Source organism: Oncorhynchus masou, chromosome 15 (assembly GCF_036934945.1).
Source record: "Oncorhynchus masou masou isolate Uvic2021 chromosome 15, UVic_Omas_1.1, whole genome shotgun sequence".
In the NCBI taxonomy this organism is placed as follows: Eukaryota; Metazoa; Chordata; class Actinopteri; order Salmoniformes; family Salmonidae; genus Oncorhynchus; species Oncorhynchus masou.
Genome location: NC_088226.1, coordinates 32,647,175 through 32,666,762, shown reverse-complemented (window position 1 = coordinate 32,666,762; position 19,588 = coordinate 32,647,175). Strand labels below are relative to the sequence as shown.

Below are 19,588 nucleotides of genomic sequence, written 5' to 3'. Positions count from 1 at the left end.
GTGGAAGAGTGGGGTAACATCTCACAGCAAGAACTAGCAAATCTGGTGCAGTCCATGAGGAGGAGATGCACTGCAGTTCTTAATGCAGCTGGTGACTGTTACTTTTGATTTTGACCCCCCTTTGTTCAGGGACACATTATTCCATTTCTGTTAATCACATGTCTGTGGAACTTGTTCAGTTTATGTCTCAGTTGTTGAATCTTGTTATGTTCATACAAATATTTACACATGTTAAATTTGCTGAAAAAAAATGCAGTTGACAGTGAGAGGATTTCTTTTTTTTTGCTGAGTTTATCATTTTTTCCCCTACCTTGTCAATCATTTTCAATACAGGTTACAGATGATTTAAAGTTTGATTTCTTCTAACTGGCCGAATTCCAATAGGAATTACATATGTGGCTATCATAAAGTGACTTGGCCGATGTGGCCTGCAAACCAGGAGTTCCAGACCACACTGTGTTGGGATAAACATAGGCTGTCAAAGGCCTCATGATATATATAATATATTGTCATAAATACTTTAATTTCAGTGATAAAATATTCACCTAGGCTCTTACTTGGTGAAGGCTACAAGACAAAACTTACCCTAAACAGGCAAATGTGTACCTTTTTCAAAATGAACGCATTTCTAATTGTACTATTTTGTACCCTAAGGTACACTCAAATCAAATGTTATTTGTCACGAGCCGAATACAACAGGTACACTCACTTACGAGCCCTTAACCAACAATGCAGTTCAAGAAAAAGAGTTAAAAAAACATTTACAAAATAAACTAAAGTAAAAAAAAAAATGTAAAAGTTATACAATAAAATAACAATAACGAGGCTATATACAGGGGGTACCAGTACCGAGTCAATGTGCGTGGGTACAGGTTAGTCGAGGTAATTTGTACATGTAGGTAGGGGTAAAGTGACTCTGCACAGATAACAAACAGCCAGTAGCTACAGTGTAAGAACAAAGGGGAGGGGGTGTCAATGTAAATATCCAGGACGCCATTTGATTAGTTGTTCAGCAGTCTTATGGCATGGAGATAGAAGCTGTTAATGAGCCTTTGGACCTAGACTTGGCATTCCGGAACCCCTTGCTATGCGATAGCAGAGAGAATCGTCTATGAATTATTTTTTTTGGGGGGGGGGGCTTCTTCTGACACCACTTAGTATATACAGTTGAAGTCAGAAGTTTACATACACTTAGGTTGGAGTCATTAAAACTCATTTTTCAACCACTCCACAAATTTCTTGTTAACAAACTATAGTTTTGGCAAGTCGGTTAGGACATCTACTTCGTGCATGACACTAGTAATTTTTCCAACAATTGTTTACAGACAGATTATTGATTATAATTCACTGTATCGCAATTCCAATGGGTCAGAAGTTCACATACACTAAGTTGACTATGCCTTTAAACAGCTTGGAAAAATCCAGAAAATTATGTAATGTCTTTAAAAGCTTCTGATAGTAATTCTCCTATCATTTGAGTCAATTGGACCTGCGGATGTATTTCAAGACCTACCTTAAAACTCAGTGCATCTTTGCTTGACATCATGGGAAAATCAAAAGACAATTTTTTGTAGACCTCAACAAGTCCGGTTCATCCTTGGGAGCAATTTCCAAATGACTGAAGGTACCACGTTCATCTGTACAAACAATAGTAGGCAAGTATAAACACCATGGGACCATGCAGCCATCATACTGCTCAGGAAGGGGACGTGTTCTGTCTCCTAGAGATGAAAGTACGTTGATGCGAAAAGTGCAAATCAATCCCAGAACAACAGCAAAGGACCTTGTGAAGATGCTGGAGGAAACGGGTACAAAAGTATCTATATCCACAGTAAAACGAGTCCTATATCGACATAGCCTGAAAGGCCGCTCAGTAAGGAAGAAGCCACCCTTCCAAAACCGCCATGAAAAAGCCAGACAATGGTTTGCAACTGCGCATGGGGACAAAGATCATACTTTTTGGAGAAATGTCCTCTGGTCTGATGAAACGAAAATAGAACTGCTTGGCCTTAATGACCATCATTATGTTTGGAGGAAAAATGGGGAGGCTTGCAAGCCGAAGAACACCATCCCATCCGTGAAGCACGCGGGTGGCAGCATCATGTTTCGGGGGTGATTTGAAGCAGGAAGGACTGGAAATAGATCATCCACTCTACTATTATTCTGACATTTCACATTCTTAGAATAAAGTGGTGATCCTAACTAAACTAAGACATGGAATTGTTACTAGAATTAAATGTCAGGAATTGTGAAACACTTAAAATGTATTTGGCTAAGGTGCATGTAAACTTCCGTCTTCAACTGTAAGTGTTCCCTTTGTCCAGGTGGGAAAGGGCAGTGTGGAGTGTTATTGAGATCTTTTGAATCTTTTGGGGCGGTATGCGAATTGGACTGGGTGTAGGGTTTCTGGGATGATGGTGTTGATGTGAGCCATGACCAGCCTTTCAAAGCACATCACGGCTGTCGACGTCAGTGTTACTGGCCGGTAGTCATTTAGGCAGGTTAAATTCACTTTCTTGGGCACAGGGACTCCGGTGGTCTGCTTGAAACATGTATTACAGACTTGATCAGCGAGAGGTTGAAAATGTCAGCGAAGACACTTGCTAGTTGGCCCCCGCATGCTCGGAGTACACGGCCTGGTAATCTGTCAAGCCCCGCGGCCTTGTGAATGTTGACCTATTTAAAGTTCTTCCTCACATCGGCTATGGTGAGCGTGATCACACAGTCGTCCAGAACAGCTGGTGCTCTCATGCATGCTTCAGTGTTGCTTGCCTCGAAACGAGCATGAAAGGCATTTAGCTCATCTGGTAGGCTCGTGTCACTGGGCAGTTCTGGGCTGGGTTTCCCTTTGTAGTCCATAATGGTGTACAAGCCCTACCACAACCGACAAGCATCAGAGCCGGTGTTGTAGGATTCAATATTAGTCCTGTATTGACGCTTTGCCTGATTAATGGTTCGTCTGAGGGCATAGCGGGATTTCTTAAAAGCTCCAGCCTTTAGCTTGGTGCGGATGTTGCCTGTAATCCATGGCTTCTCGTTGGGATATGTACGTACGGTCACTGTGGGGACGAAGTCGCCGATGCACTTGTTGATGAAGCCGGTGACTGAGATAGTATACTCCCTCAATACCATTGGATGAATCCCGGAACATATTCCATTTTGTGCTAGCAAAACAGTCCTTTAGCTCAGCATCCGCGTCATCTGACCACTTCCATTTGAGCAAGTCACTGGTATTTCCTGCTTTAGTTTTTGCTTGTAAGCAGGAATCAGGAGGATATAATTTTGTATGAGCTTTGTATGTGTCTCTGTTTGTGGAGTAAAGGTGGTCTATTTATAGTATTATTAATAAAAGCTATTCATTAAATAGTACCCACAAAACACAGACTGGTGTTTTGCGGGTACTATTTAATGAAGCTGCAAGTTGAGGACTTGTGAAGCGTCTGTTACTCAAACTAGACACTCTAATGTACTTGTCCTCTTGCTTAGTTGTGCACCGGGGCCTCCCACTCCTCTTTCTATTCTGGTTAGAGACAGTTTGCGCTGTTCGGTGAAGGGAGTAGTACACAGCGTTGTACCAGATTTTCAGTTTCTTAGTAATTTCTCGCATTGAATAGACTTCATTTCTCAGAACAAGAATAGACTGACGAGTTTCAGAAGAAAGCACTTTGTTTCTGGCCATTTTGAGCCTGTAATCGAACCCACACATGCTGATGCTTCAGATACTCAACTAGTCTAAAGAACGCCAGTTTTATTGATTCTTTAATTAGAACAACAGTTTTCAGCTGTGCTAACATAATTGCAAAAGGGTTTTCTATTGAACAATTAGCCTTTTAAAATGATAAACTTGGATTAGCTAACACAACATGCCATTGGAACACAGGAGTGATGGTTGCTGATAATGGGCCTCTGTATGCCTATGTAGATATTCCATTACAAATCAGCCATTTAGAGCTGCAAGTCATGTACAGCATTAACAACGTATTTCTGATCAATTTGAGCTTATTTTAATGGACAAAAAATTGCTTTTCTTTCAAAAACAAGGACATTTCTAAGTGACCCCAAACTTTTGAACGGTAGTGCATATTTTATGGAAAAGATATGTTGTATGTTTCTGAACGATGCATCATGCTGCCTTGTTGGCAACATGACCGAGCGACACAGATTATTGTTCGATTTGAAAAGGGCGCTCCTCCCTCGTCGCTTTTTCCTGCTCACGTCAGCTTAATCGAACTCCCTCACTGTGTAAGAGTATTGAGAGTATTTTGTGTATTAGGAGTATACTAGGGAGTAATGAGAGTACTAGGAGCCGGGCGGTTAGTTACCTCTACTGGCCTGTTGGAGTCGGTCCTGCAGGCTGAGGTTCTCCTCTTTCAGAGCTCTGATCTCACTGGAAAGCTGGCTGACAGAGTCCAAGCCCTGGATGTAGATGTTGGTGGGGGCACCTGAGGAGGAAGAAGAAGGATGAGGAGAGATAGTACATTTCACTAGTGACTGCAAAGTTGGATGTCTAAAATATATCAACATCTGAGTAACTGTGGGTTGGTGGTCTAGTACCCTTGTCTCTGGCTTGGTTGACCAGTCTCTCCTCCAGCTGCTGTCGGAGGCGGTCATTGGTCTGGATGGAATCCTCCAGGCGTTGACGTAGACTCCTGATCTCCCTCAGCTGCTCCTTCAATAGGTCAGAACCTGCACCAAACAACAAAATACTGGTTACATTTCACAACCTAAAAAATGTGTATAGAATATAAATAAATATATATATATAAATAAATATATATATATATATATATTATTTATATATAAATATATATCACAATTATTTATTTATTAAAAGGGCATCCAAAAAACATAGACATAAACACACACACACAGCTTTGTTTTTGTTACATTTCAGGACTTTATGGAGTGTAGTGAAATTTTGACCATTAAAAATCCTATTTTCCCTAACCCTAAACCTTCAACCTAACCCCAGCCTTAACCCCAAAAACCCTAAACCTAACCCTAACCTTAACCCCATTATCCTAAACCTTAAGCTTAAAATAGCATTTGAACTAATTCAGGACCTGAAAAACATCTTGACTTTTCAAAAAAGTTATTGTTTTCTGACTCTTTCAGGGCATTCTGGTGAATTGTCTGACCATTGGGGTCCTGAGAATGTAGGAAAACAAGTACACACACACACATTTACATTAAAACTCAGATAAACACACACCTGTATGGCTGGTGCCAGACTGGTATCCTGACGACCCTGATGACAAATCAGCAGCGCCAATTCTAATTGGCTGAGCACCGTAAGCCATATCCCACATTGCACTGCTCTCCAGGAGGCTGGTGCCCGCCTTCATGGGGCCACTGTGAGGAGACGGGTGGAAGGGGTGGTAGGACAGAGGCTGGGCCAGGTAACTGGAGGGATCTGCCGACATCTGGAAGCCAACAAACGGCTTGGCTGAAGGAACTGAAAAACCTGCAGTAAGAAAGAGAGAAAAGCCCAAGCATGAATAAACAGGTTGGCCAGGCAGCTTGTTATGAGATAGATACCTCAGAGAGAGTCCAAACACTATCAGAACCTCCAGTGTTGGGATGTTAGGATGGTGGAGAGTTACGTTGTAGGAGTGGGGTTAGGCGGGGTATGAATTAGCTCAAAGCCATACAGCACATCAATAGAGCACATCAACTTGCTCAATTACACTTGGCCTGGATAGGCCAATGTCACACATCCTACCCCATTCAGAGGAAAAGCCTTATGGGTGGTGGGTTAGCACACACACTCACATGTATATTATTGCTCGTCTGGAATCTCAACAGGACAATACACCTGCAGTCCTGTCTGACATTACCACCATGGGGCATAGTTCAGAGCTTTGAATGTGAAACTCCCTTACTGTACATCAAGTTTATCGACAATACTAATACTACTATCCCCGTGCCAGATTACACTATAACTGTAATAAAAAACTTTAAAAGTACATTTTAAAGCTTATAACCTCATGTAGTTACATGATGTGCTTAAAGCGTGACAAATGTAGCCACTCCATCCTACACACACACACACACATACATACACACAGGCACATACACACACACACACAAGGTGCAAGCAGAGTGACGCACGCTCAGTATCTCCCAGCTGTCTCTGTAACATCTGCAGCTCCCCGTGAACCTCTGCCAGGGAGAAGCCCACGGGCCCGCTGCCATGGTAATGGGGTCGCAGGGTGCCCGTGTAGGGGTCAAAGAGCAGAGGGGCTCTCTGTGACAAGAGGTCTGGGTGGTAGAGAGGCTGGGGCTGGGGAGGGGTGAGGAGAGAACGAGATACTGGCCCACTGTAGAGGCCTGGAGGTATGGAGGAGAAATACAGGTGAAAATAGAGATGAAAAGACGACATGGATACAGAAAGAAGGGTGGGACCGGGAGAGGTATGAGGAATGAGGGAAGAAAACACTTCACAATGTCTGGACATGATAAAGTACAGTATGTGGATACAATGACAATGATAACAATGTGTTGAAATAATGCAGTCACTTCCACTCCTCCTCTCTCTTCCTGTCTGTCTGTCTGCCTACCTGTCTGGGTCTGTGTGTCCCCTGGCGGCTGCATGCTGAGACAGCTGATGGAGGACTGGTTTCTGTGGGATGAAGTGTTGGATGGAGGGGTGGAGGGGTGGCGTGACATGGGCACACTGTTACAGTGGGAATCTGAGAGATGATGAATGAAAAGAAGACCGTTAAAGTTGTGCACTACTGGGCATGCATTCGAAATATGGATGGGTGTGTGTCCGTGTGCGTGTCTATTGTTTACTGCACCTGTACTGGCTCTAGGGGAGGCACGTCTGTCCTCCTGGCCATACTCGCTGGCTGCGTCTATGTCTGAGCACAGCTCCAGGTCCTCATTGGTGGAGCCCTGATCATCAGACACAAATGAAATGCGGTCTGATTGGTCAGTGGTGTCAGAGAGGGCATGGCTACTGCAGGGTGTGTCAGAGCGCGGCTGGCGCTGGTTGAGTTTGGCTTGGAGAGACTCAATGACCTTATCCTTTTGTTGGAGCTCCTTACTCAGCCTGTACACACACAAACATACAGGGATACATTCAGTGATCTTGTCCTTGCCCACACATGGCCATACATCTGCTCTCTCGTGACAGAGGGACAACCAAAGCATGGTTAAGCCATTATCTGTTCCGTCCTGGCCTAGTCACCCTACTGTCCTGCCTGTACAGACAAAGAATGATGTTTGATGTTCCTATCCTTCCTGAAGCTGATACTTCTTACTGCACACAGAGAGACAAACAGGGATCAACAGAGACACAGAGGTGATCAATCACCAGGCTGATACACGACCTGGACAAGAGGCATACACATTGCCTCTTGAGTGAACAGGACTGGACGAAACCAAACAAAATAAATAGAACACATTAAAAAGAGGTACAAATTCATAAAATATTGAAAAATAAGAAATATTCACAGTGGGTTAAAAAAAAGAAAGACACACATGCTGTTTCCACTCAGCGGAATTAATTAATTGATAGCAGCATCAAGATTGCAGGGTGAAGGTCACCTCATCTCACCAATCTAAACAAGTGCCAGGCTGATCCCTCTACACACACGCGCACATGCACACAAACACACAGCGGACTTGGGTATCCGTTTGCAGTCCAGCACTAGCTATTCTTCTGAAGGACTTACTGTGTAGTACACAGTTAACGATTACTATCACTGTCACGTTACTATAATTTTTTTTTAAATGTACGATTCTTACTTGTCCAGCTGCCTGTGCAGGGCCCTTCTCTCTCTTTCAGTGTGTTTTCTGTACAGAGACAGTTCTCTCTCCTGGGCCCGGCTCTCCCACAGAGAGAAGGAGAACAGAGAGTCTTTGTACAGAGGGCTGCTCTTAGACAGCATGGCCTTCCAGAGTGGAGCTATGGGCTCAGGGCCCCTGCTCACCTGGCCAGCCTGCCCCACCAAAGGCCATCCTCCCTGGGCCAGAGAGCTGCGATCCTGGCCTCTCTGCTCCTCCTCCTCCAAACCAGCAAGACCGTCGTTGTCCTCGTCGTGAGGGGCCATTGCCAAGGTAGCGCCTCTCAGCTAGGTCCCCGCGGTAAACGAGGAGTGCTCGTTAGCTTACTGCCAAGTACGTGATCCCCGGAGTGTTAGTAAGGTTAGGAAAGGGGGAACGGGCCAGAGGGAGGGATGGAGACAGGGATAGGAGGGATGACTGGTCATAAGCAATCAGGTGAAAATTCATCAGATTAGGCCTGGTGACAGAGACGTCCAGGAGAGTAGGCCGATCTGCTGGCTGTCTCCACCGCCGCCACACACACACACACACACAGAATGAGGATATGGATGCGCAAATGTGTGTGTGGGCTGTAACTATGAATAGTGCAGTCTCGTAAGCAGCACCTTACCCAGGCCAGTCCAGTACAGACAAGCCCATCAATGTCCGACAAATATAAAAAATCTGCTGTGCAGTAACTTAAATCAGATGGCATTTACACCTCTTTAAACAAGTACAGTTTCCTTCAAATACAGTTTCCTCTGTTTTTGTGATAAGAACTGGCTTGAAATGTTGCCAATTGAAATAGATGGCATCATGAGGTAGGAAATTGATGTGGATATATTGAAGCAACATCTCAAGACATCAGTCATTAAGTTAAAGCTTGGTCACAAATGCATCTTCCAAGTGGACAATGACCCCAAGCATACTTCCAAAGATGTGGCAGAGGACTACAAAGTCAAGGTATTGGAGTGGCCATCACACAGCCCTGACCTCAATCCTATAGAAAAATTGTGGGCAGAACTGAAAAAGCGTGTGCGAACAAGGACGCCCAAAAACCTGACTCAGTTACACCAGCTCTGTCAGGAGGAATGAGCCAAAATTCATCCAACTTATTGTGGGAAGCTTGTGGAAGGCTACCCGAAACATTTGACCCAAGTTAACCAATTTAAAGGCAATGCTACCAAATAGTAATTGAGTAGTGCATGTAGTGCATGTGAGTCAAAAGTAGTGCAGTATTGGGAATAGGACATAGTGTCATCTCAGATGCAGCATGTGCCACTACTTCAGAAGAGGGAAAAAGAGACTGTTCTTTCAGCAATAGCCTGGACCAGAGAGAGAAAGCGACTACCTTTTCAGCATGAGCCTGGACCAGAGATAGCTTGCAGCTTGCTGTGCTCTAATATTCTGCTCTGGTCCGTAAGTCTCTGTCCGCCTGCCCCTGTCTGTCACTGCCTGCCCCTCTAACTGGCTGGGACACTCTGTAATCAGATGCACCCAGATACCAGGGCTATCCAGCAGACAGGCTGACCCGACAGGCCCCGGGCCGCACAGTAGGACCCCAAAAACCAGGACAGTCGTTGTAGTTATTCAGAGGTTATTCAGCACCAGTCGACTCTACGAGGATCAAGTAACGAGATGAGCACAGCTCAGGGATGAAGAGATACAAAACATACAGTACCGTACGAGCTGAAACAGGAATGCAATGTTTGTCAGGTTCTGTTCATTGTGTTTTTGTCTCTCTCCCTCTCTCATACTCACACACTCCTCCTTCTCCGAGTTTGAACCCAAACACAAGACAGCGCGAGTCTTGTCCGCGTGCCCACAACACTGTAGCCTGGATGACTGGCTAATTCTCACTCACACACACACACACACACGATGGAAAGAAAAAAAGGATGCCTTCTCAGCAACCAAATCCCCCCGTGGCGGTCTGAGGCTGCTGCCACAACAATCAGAGGGAGACAGAGGGAGGGCAGTGGGTTCATCCAATCACAACGCTCCTCTCCAATGATTGTCCCCATGGGGCTGGTTAGCAGTGGTGACATCACACGGCCCTGACTCAACACGTTTGCCTCAACGCTAATGTTGCTAACGCTATAAAACCAGCCACCCTACCAGCATGAGGGCGAAGGGACGAGAGAGGTTGAGAAAGAGAGAAGGCAAAGATGATTGAGCGAAAAAAAGACAGGCAGAGAAATATAGTGGATAGACTTAGGAAAGGAAAAGAGGGAAATGGAGAGATATGTCTCGCAGTAGTTTTCAAAGAGATTACACCCCAACAATAACCGTCACAGTGGTGTATCGGATTGAGATCCGATGTCGTCAGCGACATGAGCAACTCACAGCCAACTGTCCAGTCTGCTGGTCTACCAGTAAGTTAATCAGACTAATTGATTTTCTGCCTTTGATCACTGATCAAGTGACAAACCAGAGAGAGAGAGAACCCCAGCGGAGGACACACATGCCCCCAACAATCAATGTTTTCCAACGGCCAAAGTCGACTGCTTCGCAGAACAGTTACCAACAATAGCAACCGGAGACGACACAGATACTGATGTCATACTGTTGCATTCATGTCATACTGTTGCAAACACACACATACGCACACAGAAATAAACACACAGGCTGTTCTCCCTCAGCTGAATTAATTAATTGATAGCAGCATCCTGATTGCAGGGTGAAGGTCACCTCATCTCACCAATCTAAACCAGTGCCAGGCTGATCCCTCTAAACACCCACGCGCACACACACACACAGCAGACTTGTACATACATTATGCAGTCCAGCACTGGCTTCCCATCTGAAGGACTTACTGTGTAGTACACAGTTAACGATTACTATCACTCTCACGTTACTAAATCAATTAATGTAAGATTCTTACTTCTCCAGCTGCCTGTGCAGGGCCCTTCTCTCTCTTTCAGCGTGTTTTCTATACAGGGCGAGTTCTCTCTCCTGGGCCCGGCTCTCCCACATTGAGAAGGAGAACAGAGAGTCTCTGTACAGAGGGCTGCTCTTTGACAGCATGGCCTTCCAGAGTGGAGCTATGGGCTCGGGCCCCCTGCTCACCTGGCCAGCCTGCCCCACCAAAGGCCCTCCTCCCTGGGCCAGAGAGCCGCGATCCTGGCCTCTCTGCTCCTCCTGCTCCTCCTCCAAACCAGCGAGACAGTCGTTGTCCTCGTCGTGAGGGGTCGTCGCCGGGGTAACGCCTCTCAGCTGGGTCCCCACGGTAAACGAGGAGTGCACCTTATCTTACTGCCAAGGACGTGATCCCCGGAGTGTTAGTAAGGTTAGGAAAGGGGGAACGGGCCAGAGGGAGGGATGGAGACAGGGATAGAGGGATGACTGGTCATAAGCAATCAGGTGAAAAGCAGAGTAATTCCTCAGATTAGGCCTGGTGACAGAGACGTCCAGGGGAGTAGGCCGATCTGCTGGCTGTCTCCACCCCCGCCACACACACACACACACACACACACACACACACAGAATGAGGATACGGATGCGCAAATGTGTGTGTGGGCTGTGACTATGACTAGTGCAGTCTCGTAAGCAGCACCTTACCCAGGCCAGTCCAGTACAGACAAGCCCATCAATGTCCCACAAATACCAAATCTGCTGTGCAGTAACTTAGATCAGGTGGCGTGTCCACCTCTTTAAACAAGAGGTCTAGCAAATACAGTTTCCTCTGTTTTTGTGATAAGAACTAGCTTGAAATGTTGCCAATTGAATTGGATCCTGTTGGTGAGGTAGAGCGATTTATGCTAAGTGAGTACAATGATGCCAGTTATATTTGCTTAAAAGAAGCACTGGTGTTTTGGTACAGCATAGAGGACAGTTCTTCACATTGAGGAGAGCGGTAGCTCTGTCTCCCTCTTTCTCTCTGTGTCCCTCAGGGAAGAAGAGAGAGCATCCGATCCTGCATTCAAGAAAACCTCTTCCCTCTTTTCCCACCAGCAGCCAAACACAAAACAGAGCGACCGGAGAGAGTGGTGTTTTTCCAGAGACGGAGAGAGCAGAGCGGGATATTAGGCGGCTGTATCCGGGGCTGAATGGTCAAACACAAAGAGTCTGATAACCCTAGTCAGCCTTCAGTGTGTTTTACAACCCACACAGCAGCGCTGGCCCAAAAAAACCTGTCCCCATCCGGCCCCTTTGTCAAATGTTGTTCTTCTAAGCTCCTCTGTCTGCAGGTTCTGCAGTGTGAGTGAGGGGAGCATCTGTTCCTCACCCCAACATTTTATTGTTTATTACATTTGACCTCAAACTGGATTTTTGAAGAGGTTGTATACTTCCAAAAAAGGAACAAAACATTTGTCTAAAATCCACTAAAAGCACAAGGTTAAGGTCCAAAATAGAAGTCCAGGTACTGCAGTCAATGAGTCCCCCTTTTAAAAAGTCCCAGGGCTTAGTATGAATCAAATGCAGTGTTCAGAGAATCCACCATTGCACATGTAGTAGAGCCCTGATGCTCCGTAGTGCTCCTGTGGTTTTAGAAATGGAAAAGCTGAGCCTGTGCTGGAACATGCTCTACACTAGGCTTTGCTCTTCTCTTGCTATTTGTGGGGCAAAGTGATGCTCTCGCACGCACTCCCTCTCTCTGTTTCACTCTGCGTCTCTCTCTTTCTCTCTGTAGATTTAGATGCTCCTGACCTATTTCAGTTCACTCTCGCGAGAAGGCACATGCGAGGGAATCAAATCAATACAAATCCCCTCTTTCACTCACTCAATTAAGGGCTTGTCCTAAATGAGTCAAATGGCAATAAAAACACATTTAAGTCGCCCGCATCTGGTTGGCCATCTGTGTGGCAGTACTGCAGGGATACATCCCCTGGATCTGCTTCTCTTTCTCTACATCCTACTCTCTCTCTTTTATAAGACAGCGAGAGGGAGAGGCACCTTTAATTACCCAAAATGCAATAGCTGACCCTGCTCTCAACCCTGTAAGGGCACACAAACTCTAGGGGAAAGTAGTCCTCCAAAATCAGAATCTCCCCCTTGATGCTTTAAACCTGAGAAGAACTCTAGCCGAGCAAAGGGGCAGAAAGAGAGGAGAGCTGGGACACAGTCACTGCTACTCTGTGTTCATTGTATACTTCCCCCAACAGCGTTGCACGGCACAGAGGTGGGTTTCTCTGCTGACTCTGAAGCTGTGGTCTGGGCCTGGGAGTTATTCGGGCCATGGCTGCATCTGACATGAATTTACATCTATTCCCTGTAGTGCACTTGCAGTTGAAGTCGGAAGTTTACATACACTTAGGTTGGAGTCATTAAAACTCGTTACTCAACCACTCCACACATTTCTTGTTAACAAACTAGAGTTTCGGTAAGTCGGTTAGGACATCTACTTTGTGCATGACACAAGTAATTTTTTTCCAACAATTGTTAACAGACAGATTATTTCACTTATAATTCACTGTATCACAATTCCAGTGGGTCAGACGTTTACATACACTAAGTTGACTGTGCCTTTAAAACAGCTTAGAAAATTCTAGGAAATGATGTCATGGCTTTAGAAGCTTCTGCTGGGCTAATTTACATAATTTGAGTCAAATGGATGTGCACCTGTGGATGTATTTCAAGGCCTACCTACAAACTCCGTGCCTCTTTGCTTGACATCATTGGGAAAATCAAAACAAAATCAGCCGAAACCTCCAATGTTTTTATTTAGACGTCCACAAGGCTGGTTCATCCTTGGGAACAATTTCCAAACGGCTGAAGGTACCACGTTCATCTGTACAAACAACAGCACGCAAGTATAAACACCATGGGACCACGCAGCCGTCATACCGCTCGGGAAGGAGACGCATTCTGTCTCCTAGAGATGAACGTACTTTGGTGTGAAAAGTGATAATCAATCCCTTAACAACAGCAAAGGAACTTGTGAAGATGCTGGAGGAATCTGGTACAACATTTTCTATATCCACAGTAAAACAAGTCCTATAACCTGAAAGGCCGCTCAGCAAGGAAGAAGCCACTGCTCCAAAACCGCCATGAAAAAGCCAGACTACGGTTTGCAACTGCACATGGGGACAAAGACCGTACTTTTTGGAGAAATGTCCTCTGGTCTGATGAAACAAAAATAGAACTGTTTGGCCATAATGACCATTGTTATGTTTGGAGGACAAAGAGGGAGGCTTGCAAGCCGAAGAACACCATCCCAATCATGAAGCACGGGGGTGGAAGCATCATGTTGTGGCGGTGCTTTACTGCAGGAGGGACTGGTGCACTTCACAAAATAGATCATCATGAGGTAGGAAATTTATGTGGATATATTGAAGCAGCATCTCAAGACATATGTCATTAAGTTAAAGCTTGGTCACAAATATATCTTCCAAGTGGACAATGACCCCAAGCATACTTCCAAAGATGTGGCAAAGGACAACAAAGTCAAGGTATTGGAGTGGCTATCACAAAGCCCTGACCTCAATCCTATAGACAAATCGTGGGCAGAACTGAAAAAGTGTGTGCGAACAAGGAGGCCCAAAAACCTGACTCAGTTACACCAGCTCTGTCAGGAGGAAGGGGCCAAAATTCACCCAACGTATTATGGGAAGCTTGTGGAAGGCTACCCGAAACGTTTGACCCAAGTTAACCAATTTAAAGGCAATGCTACCAAATAGTAATTGAGTAGTGTATGTAGTGCATGTGAGTCAAAAGTAGTGCAATATTGGGAATAGGACATAGTGTCATCTCAGATGCAGCCTGTGCCACTACTTCAGAAGAGGGAACAAGAGACTGTTCTTTCAGCAATAGCCTGGACCAGAGAGAGAACGCGACTACCTTTTCAGCATGAGCCTGGACCAGAGATAGCTAGCAGCTTGCTGTGCTCTAATGTTCTGTTCTGGTCCGTAAGTCTCTGTCCGCCTGCCCCTGTCTGTCACTGCCTGCCCCTCTAACTGGCTGGGACACCCTGTAATCAGATGCACCCAGATACCAGGGCCATCCAGCAGACAGGCTGACCCGACAGGCCCCGGGCCGCACAGTAGGACCCCAAAAACCAGGACAGTCGTTGTAGTTATTCAGAGGTTATTCAGCACCAGTCGACTCTACGAGGATCAAGTAACGAGATGAGCACAGCTCAGGGATGAAGAGATACAAAACATACAGTACCGTACGAGCTGAAACAGGAATGCAATGTTTGTCAGGTTCTGTTCATTGTGTTTTTGTCTCTCTCCCTCTCTCATACTCACACACTCCTCCTTCTCCGAGTCTGAGCCCAAACACAAGACAGCGCGAGTCTTGTCCGCGTGCCCACAACACTGTAGCCTGGATGACTGGCTAATTCTCACTCACACACACACACACACACACGATGGAAAGAAAAAAAGGATGCCTTCTCAGCAACCAAATCCCCCCGTGGTGGTCTGAGGCTGCTGCCACAACACTCAGAGGGAGACAGAGGGAGGGCAGTGGGTTCATCCAATCACAACGCTCCTCTCCAATGATTGTCCCCATGGGGCTGGTTAGCAGTGGTGACATCACACGGCCCTGACACAACACGTTTGCCTCAACGCTAATGTTGCTAACGCTATAAAACCAGCCACCCTACCAGCATGAGGGCGAAGGGACGAGAGAGGTTGAGAAAGAGAGCGGGCAAAGATGATTGAGCGAAAAAAAGACAGGCAGAGAAATATAGTGGATAGACTTAGGAAAGGAAAAGAGGGAAATGGAGAGATATGTCTCGCAGTAGTTTTCAAAGAGATTACACCCCAACAATAACCGTCACAGTGGTGTATCGGATTGAGATCCGATGTCGTCAGCGACATGAGCAACTCACAGCCAACTGTCCAGTCTGCTGGTCTACCAGTAAGTTAATCAGACTAATTGATTTTCTGCGTGGATCACTGATCAAGTGACAAACCAGAGAGAGAGAGAGAACCCCAGCGGAGGACACACATGCCCCCAACAATCAATGTTTTCCAACTGCCAAAGTCGACTGCTACGCAGAAGAGTTACCTACAGTAGCAACCGGAGACGACACAGATACTGATGACATACTGTTGCATTCATGTCATACTGTTGCAAACACACACATACGCACACAGAAAGCAAATTGGCAGACGCATACCGTATGGCGAGCAGCTCTGTGCCAGTCTTGTCATCATGCATCTCTGGATGATCACCTGAAGAGAGACATTAGCACTTTATATAAGGAAAATACACATACAAGGTCAAATCAAATGTATTTATATAGCCCTTCTTACATCAGCTGATATCTCAAAGTGCTGTACAGAAACCCAGCCTAAAACCCCAAACAGCAAGCAATAGAGGTGTAGAAGCACGGTCACACACACTCATGCTATGTCTTGCTGGGCATGAATGGACATGACTGAGAAATCGTGTTTGCAAATGTCTGTTGTAAAGTCAAAAGATGTTGAAGATTGAGTGTATTAGCTGCCCGTTAGCTCATGGGTATCGTGTAATTAGGGCTGTAACGATTATGTCATTTTGTGTAAGGATTAAATGTTGCGCAAATGGCCACGTTTATTGGTAAAATTGTCATTTTTGTCGAAAAATGTTTTGAGCTTGTAATGCACCATAAGGCATCTTTGAAAATTAAATACGACATACCTAATGAATAAAATATAGCTTTAGTGACACCCCTGTCTCAAAAACAAATGGATTTGACCGCGTGCAACTTTTGGAAATCAAGTTTCTCATTCCGACCGTGCCGTTCTGCTCTTAATAACCTGTTAGGACGGGACAATACTGCCCCCTTTGGAAGAATTGCGTGCCCATAGTAAACAGAAAAAAAATCTGTCCAAAATTGCTAATATATGCACATAATTATTATTATTGAATAGAAAACACTCTAATGCTTCTAAAACCGTTTGAATTATGTCTGTATGTAAAGCAGAACTCACAGGGCAGCCAATCTCCCAAACTATTTCTCTCATCAGGAAAGTTGGGCCAACTTTGACGTCATCGCCCCCACCCTTCCCAACCAGCTATGGATCTGGGATCAGTTTCTGTGTCTTATGGATATAAATTGCATATTATTGAAAAAAAACATAAATGTACTGTGTAACATGTCCTATTACTGTCATCTGATGAAGATTTTCAAAAGGTTAGTGAATTATTTTTCTTTTAATCCTGCGTTTGTGATTGCATCTTTTGTTCGACAAAATGGCTGCATATCGTCTGCGTCTTTGTGGTGGTTTGACATAAATATGTGCTATGTTTTTGCCGTAAAACATTTTAGAAATCTGACTCGCTGGGTAGATGAACAAGGCGTTTATCTTTCATTTGAGCTATTGTACTTGTTAACGTGTGGAGGTTAAATATTTCTAAGAATATTTTTGCATTCCATGCGCCACCGTTCCCCTGAACGGGGGGAGGTGGCGTTCCTCGCGTAAACAGGCTAAAATAATTACAAACTTCACCCACTTCATGTCAAAATGTAAAACTGCTATTGTGAAAACTACATCGACATGCAGATGAAGTTAAAAACCCCCTTCTCCTAAAATAAATGTATTAAGACAATTTTGACACAACACATTTTTTGTTCATGGTCAAATCAAATCAAGGTGATTGTCCATAATTATAGGTTACAATCATTTTGCCAGCGCTATATGTAAATTGTGAACGATTTGTGTGTGTTTTTTTGGGGTCCAGTAAGTGCTATGTGTGTGCAATGGTGCACATCTTATGTGTCTACATGTGTGTTCACCTCTCCACTCGCGTCCGCTGATCTTGGTGCTGACTCGCTGTGCCAGGGCGCTGCTCTGCGCCAGCTGCTCTCTGAAGCTCTGGCCCATGTAGTAGTCAATGTCATTGGCACGCAGCAGCTCCTCAAAGCCCTTGGTGGTGTCGCCCAGGTGCTGGGTCAGGATGTGACACACGCCACGCCCCTCTCGCATCCTCTGGCGCAGGTGCGACAGCTCACGGGCCTGCGCCTGTATTAGGGTATCAAACTTCCTGCAAGGAGACAGAGGCGGAAGGAAGAGTCAACATGAGACAGATGAAGAAGGAAGCGTCAATATGAAACCAACTGGTTCCCACGGGTCAGTGTATTGTCTAGCAACAAGAGGATTGTGGATTCCATTCCAACATGGGTCACATATACTGTGTTTACTGTAAATGAATCTGCTGTATACGGCATACATTCTAACATGTGGACCAGGGTTAGTGGTGGTGCTACCTACCCAGGCCCAGGCCAGATGCAAGCCTTTCCCTCTGCAGGGAGCCCTGGAGTCCCTGCTTGGGTCCCTTTGCCCTTCCTCAGCTGGTCCTCCAGGGCTCCCACGCGAAACACCAGCTCCTGGAGATCCTTGTCGGGTTTGGGGTGATGTGGGGAGGGCCCTAGACCCCCACCAGACGACTCCCAGCCCCCGTCCTCATCCAGGCCGCTCTGGGAGGGCGAGGACTGGAACTGGATGGCCCAATTGACCTTGCGGGGGGTGGAGGGGCCGTTGGAGTGGCCGAAGGGGTCACTGGATGTGGAGAGAGAGCGCAGGCGGCCCTGGAGGCTCCGGATCACCGTCTGGGAGCGGGAGAGTTGCGAACGCAGGTCCTCAACCAATCGCTGGAGAGATGTGAAGTCATCATTCTTGGAGGTTGATGTTGGAGGACCGGCCTTCCCAGGATGCACAACGCCTGACCACCACTGGGAGCCGCCGCATTCCAGAGAAGTACACATCTCCAGATCATCAAACTCTGCGGGGAACAGAAACGGAGGGGACATGGGTTACACAACTGAAATACAGTACTGCCCTCTTGTGGCTTTACTAAACCATAGCAGATTGTTTAAATCTCCCGATAACCCTCAAGTATTGCAGAGTACAGCAATACTTTAGTGTAAAAAAAAAAAAAGCTGCCATTTGTAGCGTCAATAGTAACAGTAAGTACCTGGGCTGCAGGTCTCCTCCCTCTCAGCCTCGTTCTCACTGCGACCACACGTCTCATAGCCCATGTCCTGTAGATCCACCTGGACCTGCTTACTATCCTGCTGCACAGACGTCTCCACTAGAGAAAGAGAGAGAGAGAACGATACATTCGAATAATTATCGCATGTAGCATATTGCCGTGTGTGTGATAGACAGACAGTATGTGTGCGTATGTGTGGTGAGGGTGTATCGACTCACTCGGTAGATCTCTGTCGTCTCTGAGCTGCTCCGCCTGAGCCTCCACGGTGGCCTCAGAAACCATGAGTCTCTCCTGCAGCTCTTTGCTCTTCAGCCGGAGCCGCACAGCATTCTCAACCATCACTGTTTCTGTGGGGCTCTGCTTCCTGTCTCCAGCTTCTCCTCCTCCTGCCTCCTCCACATCATCATCCTGCAACACAGGACCAGAGTAATGTAAATATTTAGAATGATATTCCTTTCTTGAGGTAATCAGTCGATGGGGCCTCTCACTGTTGACCTCCCATACATACAGTAGCACGCGTTACTAGAGTATAATTTGGTGTGATGTCTTCCCCTTCCTTTGTGGAGTGGGACAGCAGGTCTCCCAGGTCCAGAGAGACAGGCCTAGTGCAGTGCCTCTTCCCCAGGCCAGGGTCTCTCAAGGTGGGCCTGGGGGCACAGCGCTTCCCCTGGGACAGACGCTCATCCTCCCAGCCACCAGATAGATCCACCCCACACAGCTGCTCGTCCTCCTCCTCCACATCCAGCATTTCTTCATCCCCCACATCTTCCAGGAATCCCTGCTCATCCCTGGGGTCCGTCTCTGACCGTCTCTCTGTCTGGTGAGCCTTCAACTCCGTGTTCTCCATGCGTAGGCTGAAGAGGGCTTTCCTGTGTGAGAGAGAGAAGACAGACACACCTCAACTAGCACCTCTCATATCCACTGCTCGAACCAGGGTGAAAACCACAGGCGT

At 46.1% G+C, this 19,588-nt stretch overlaps 1 protein-coding gene across 7 annotated transcripts in view; it reads right to left on the bottom strand.

Annotated features, from left to right (window-relative positions):
* Window positions 1-19,588, bottom strand: part of LOC135556156 (myomegalin-like) — a 130,139-nt gene that overhangs the window by 11,332 nt on the left and 99,219 nt on the right. For all 7 annotated transcript variants that reach the window (XM_064989127.1, XM_064989124.1, XM_064989122.1 and 4 more), the window contains 12 exons: window positions 19,145-19,505; window positions 18,855-19,044; window positions 18,619-18,735; window positions 17,916-18,426; window positions 17,441-17,688; window positions 15,839-15,893; window positions 6,801-7,054; window positions 6,561-6,692; window positions 6,112-6,330; window positions 5,213-5,464; window positions 4,555-4,686; window positions 4,323-4,442 (listed from right to left, as the gene is read on the bottom strand). In XM_064989127.1, coding sequence (XP_064845199.1) covers window positions 4,323-4,442; window positions 4,555-4,686; window positions 5,213-5,464; window positions 6,112-6,330; window positions 6,561-6,692; window positions 6,801-7,054; window positions 15,839-15,893; window positions 17,441-17,688; window positions 17,916-18,426; window positions 18,619-18,735; window positions 18,855-19,044; window positions 19,145-19,505 — 2,591 coding nt within the window. The remainder of the gene's footprint in view (window positions 1-4,322; window positions 4,443-4,554; window positions 4,687-5,212; window positions 5,465-6,111; window positions 6,331-6,560; window positions 6,693-6,800; window positions 7,055-15,838; window positions 15,894-17,440; window positions 17,689-17,915; window positions 18,427-18,618; window positions 18,736-18,854; window positions 19,045-19,144; window positions 19,506-19,588) is intronic.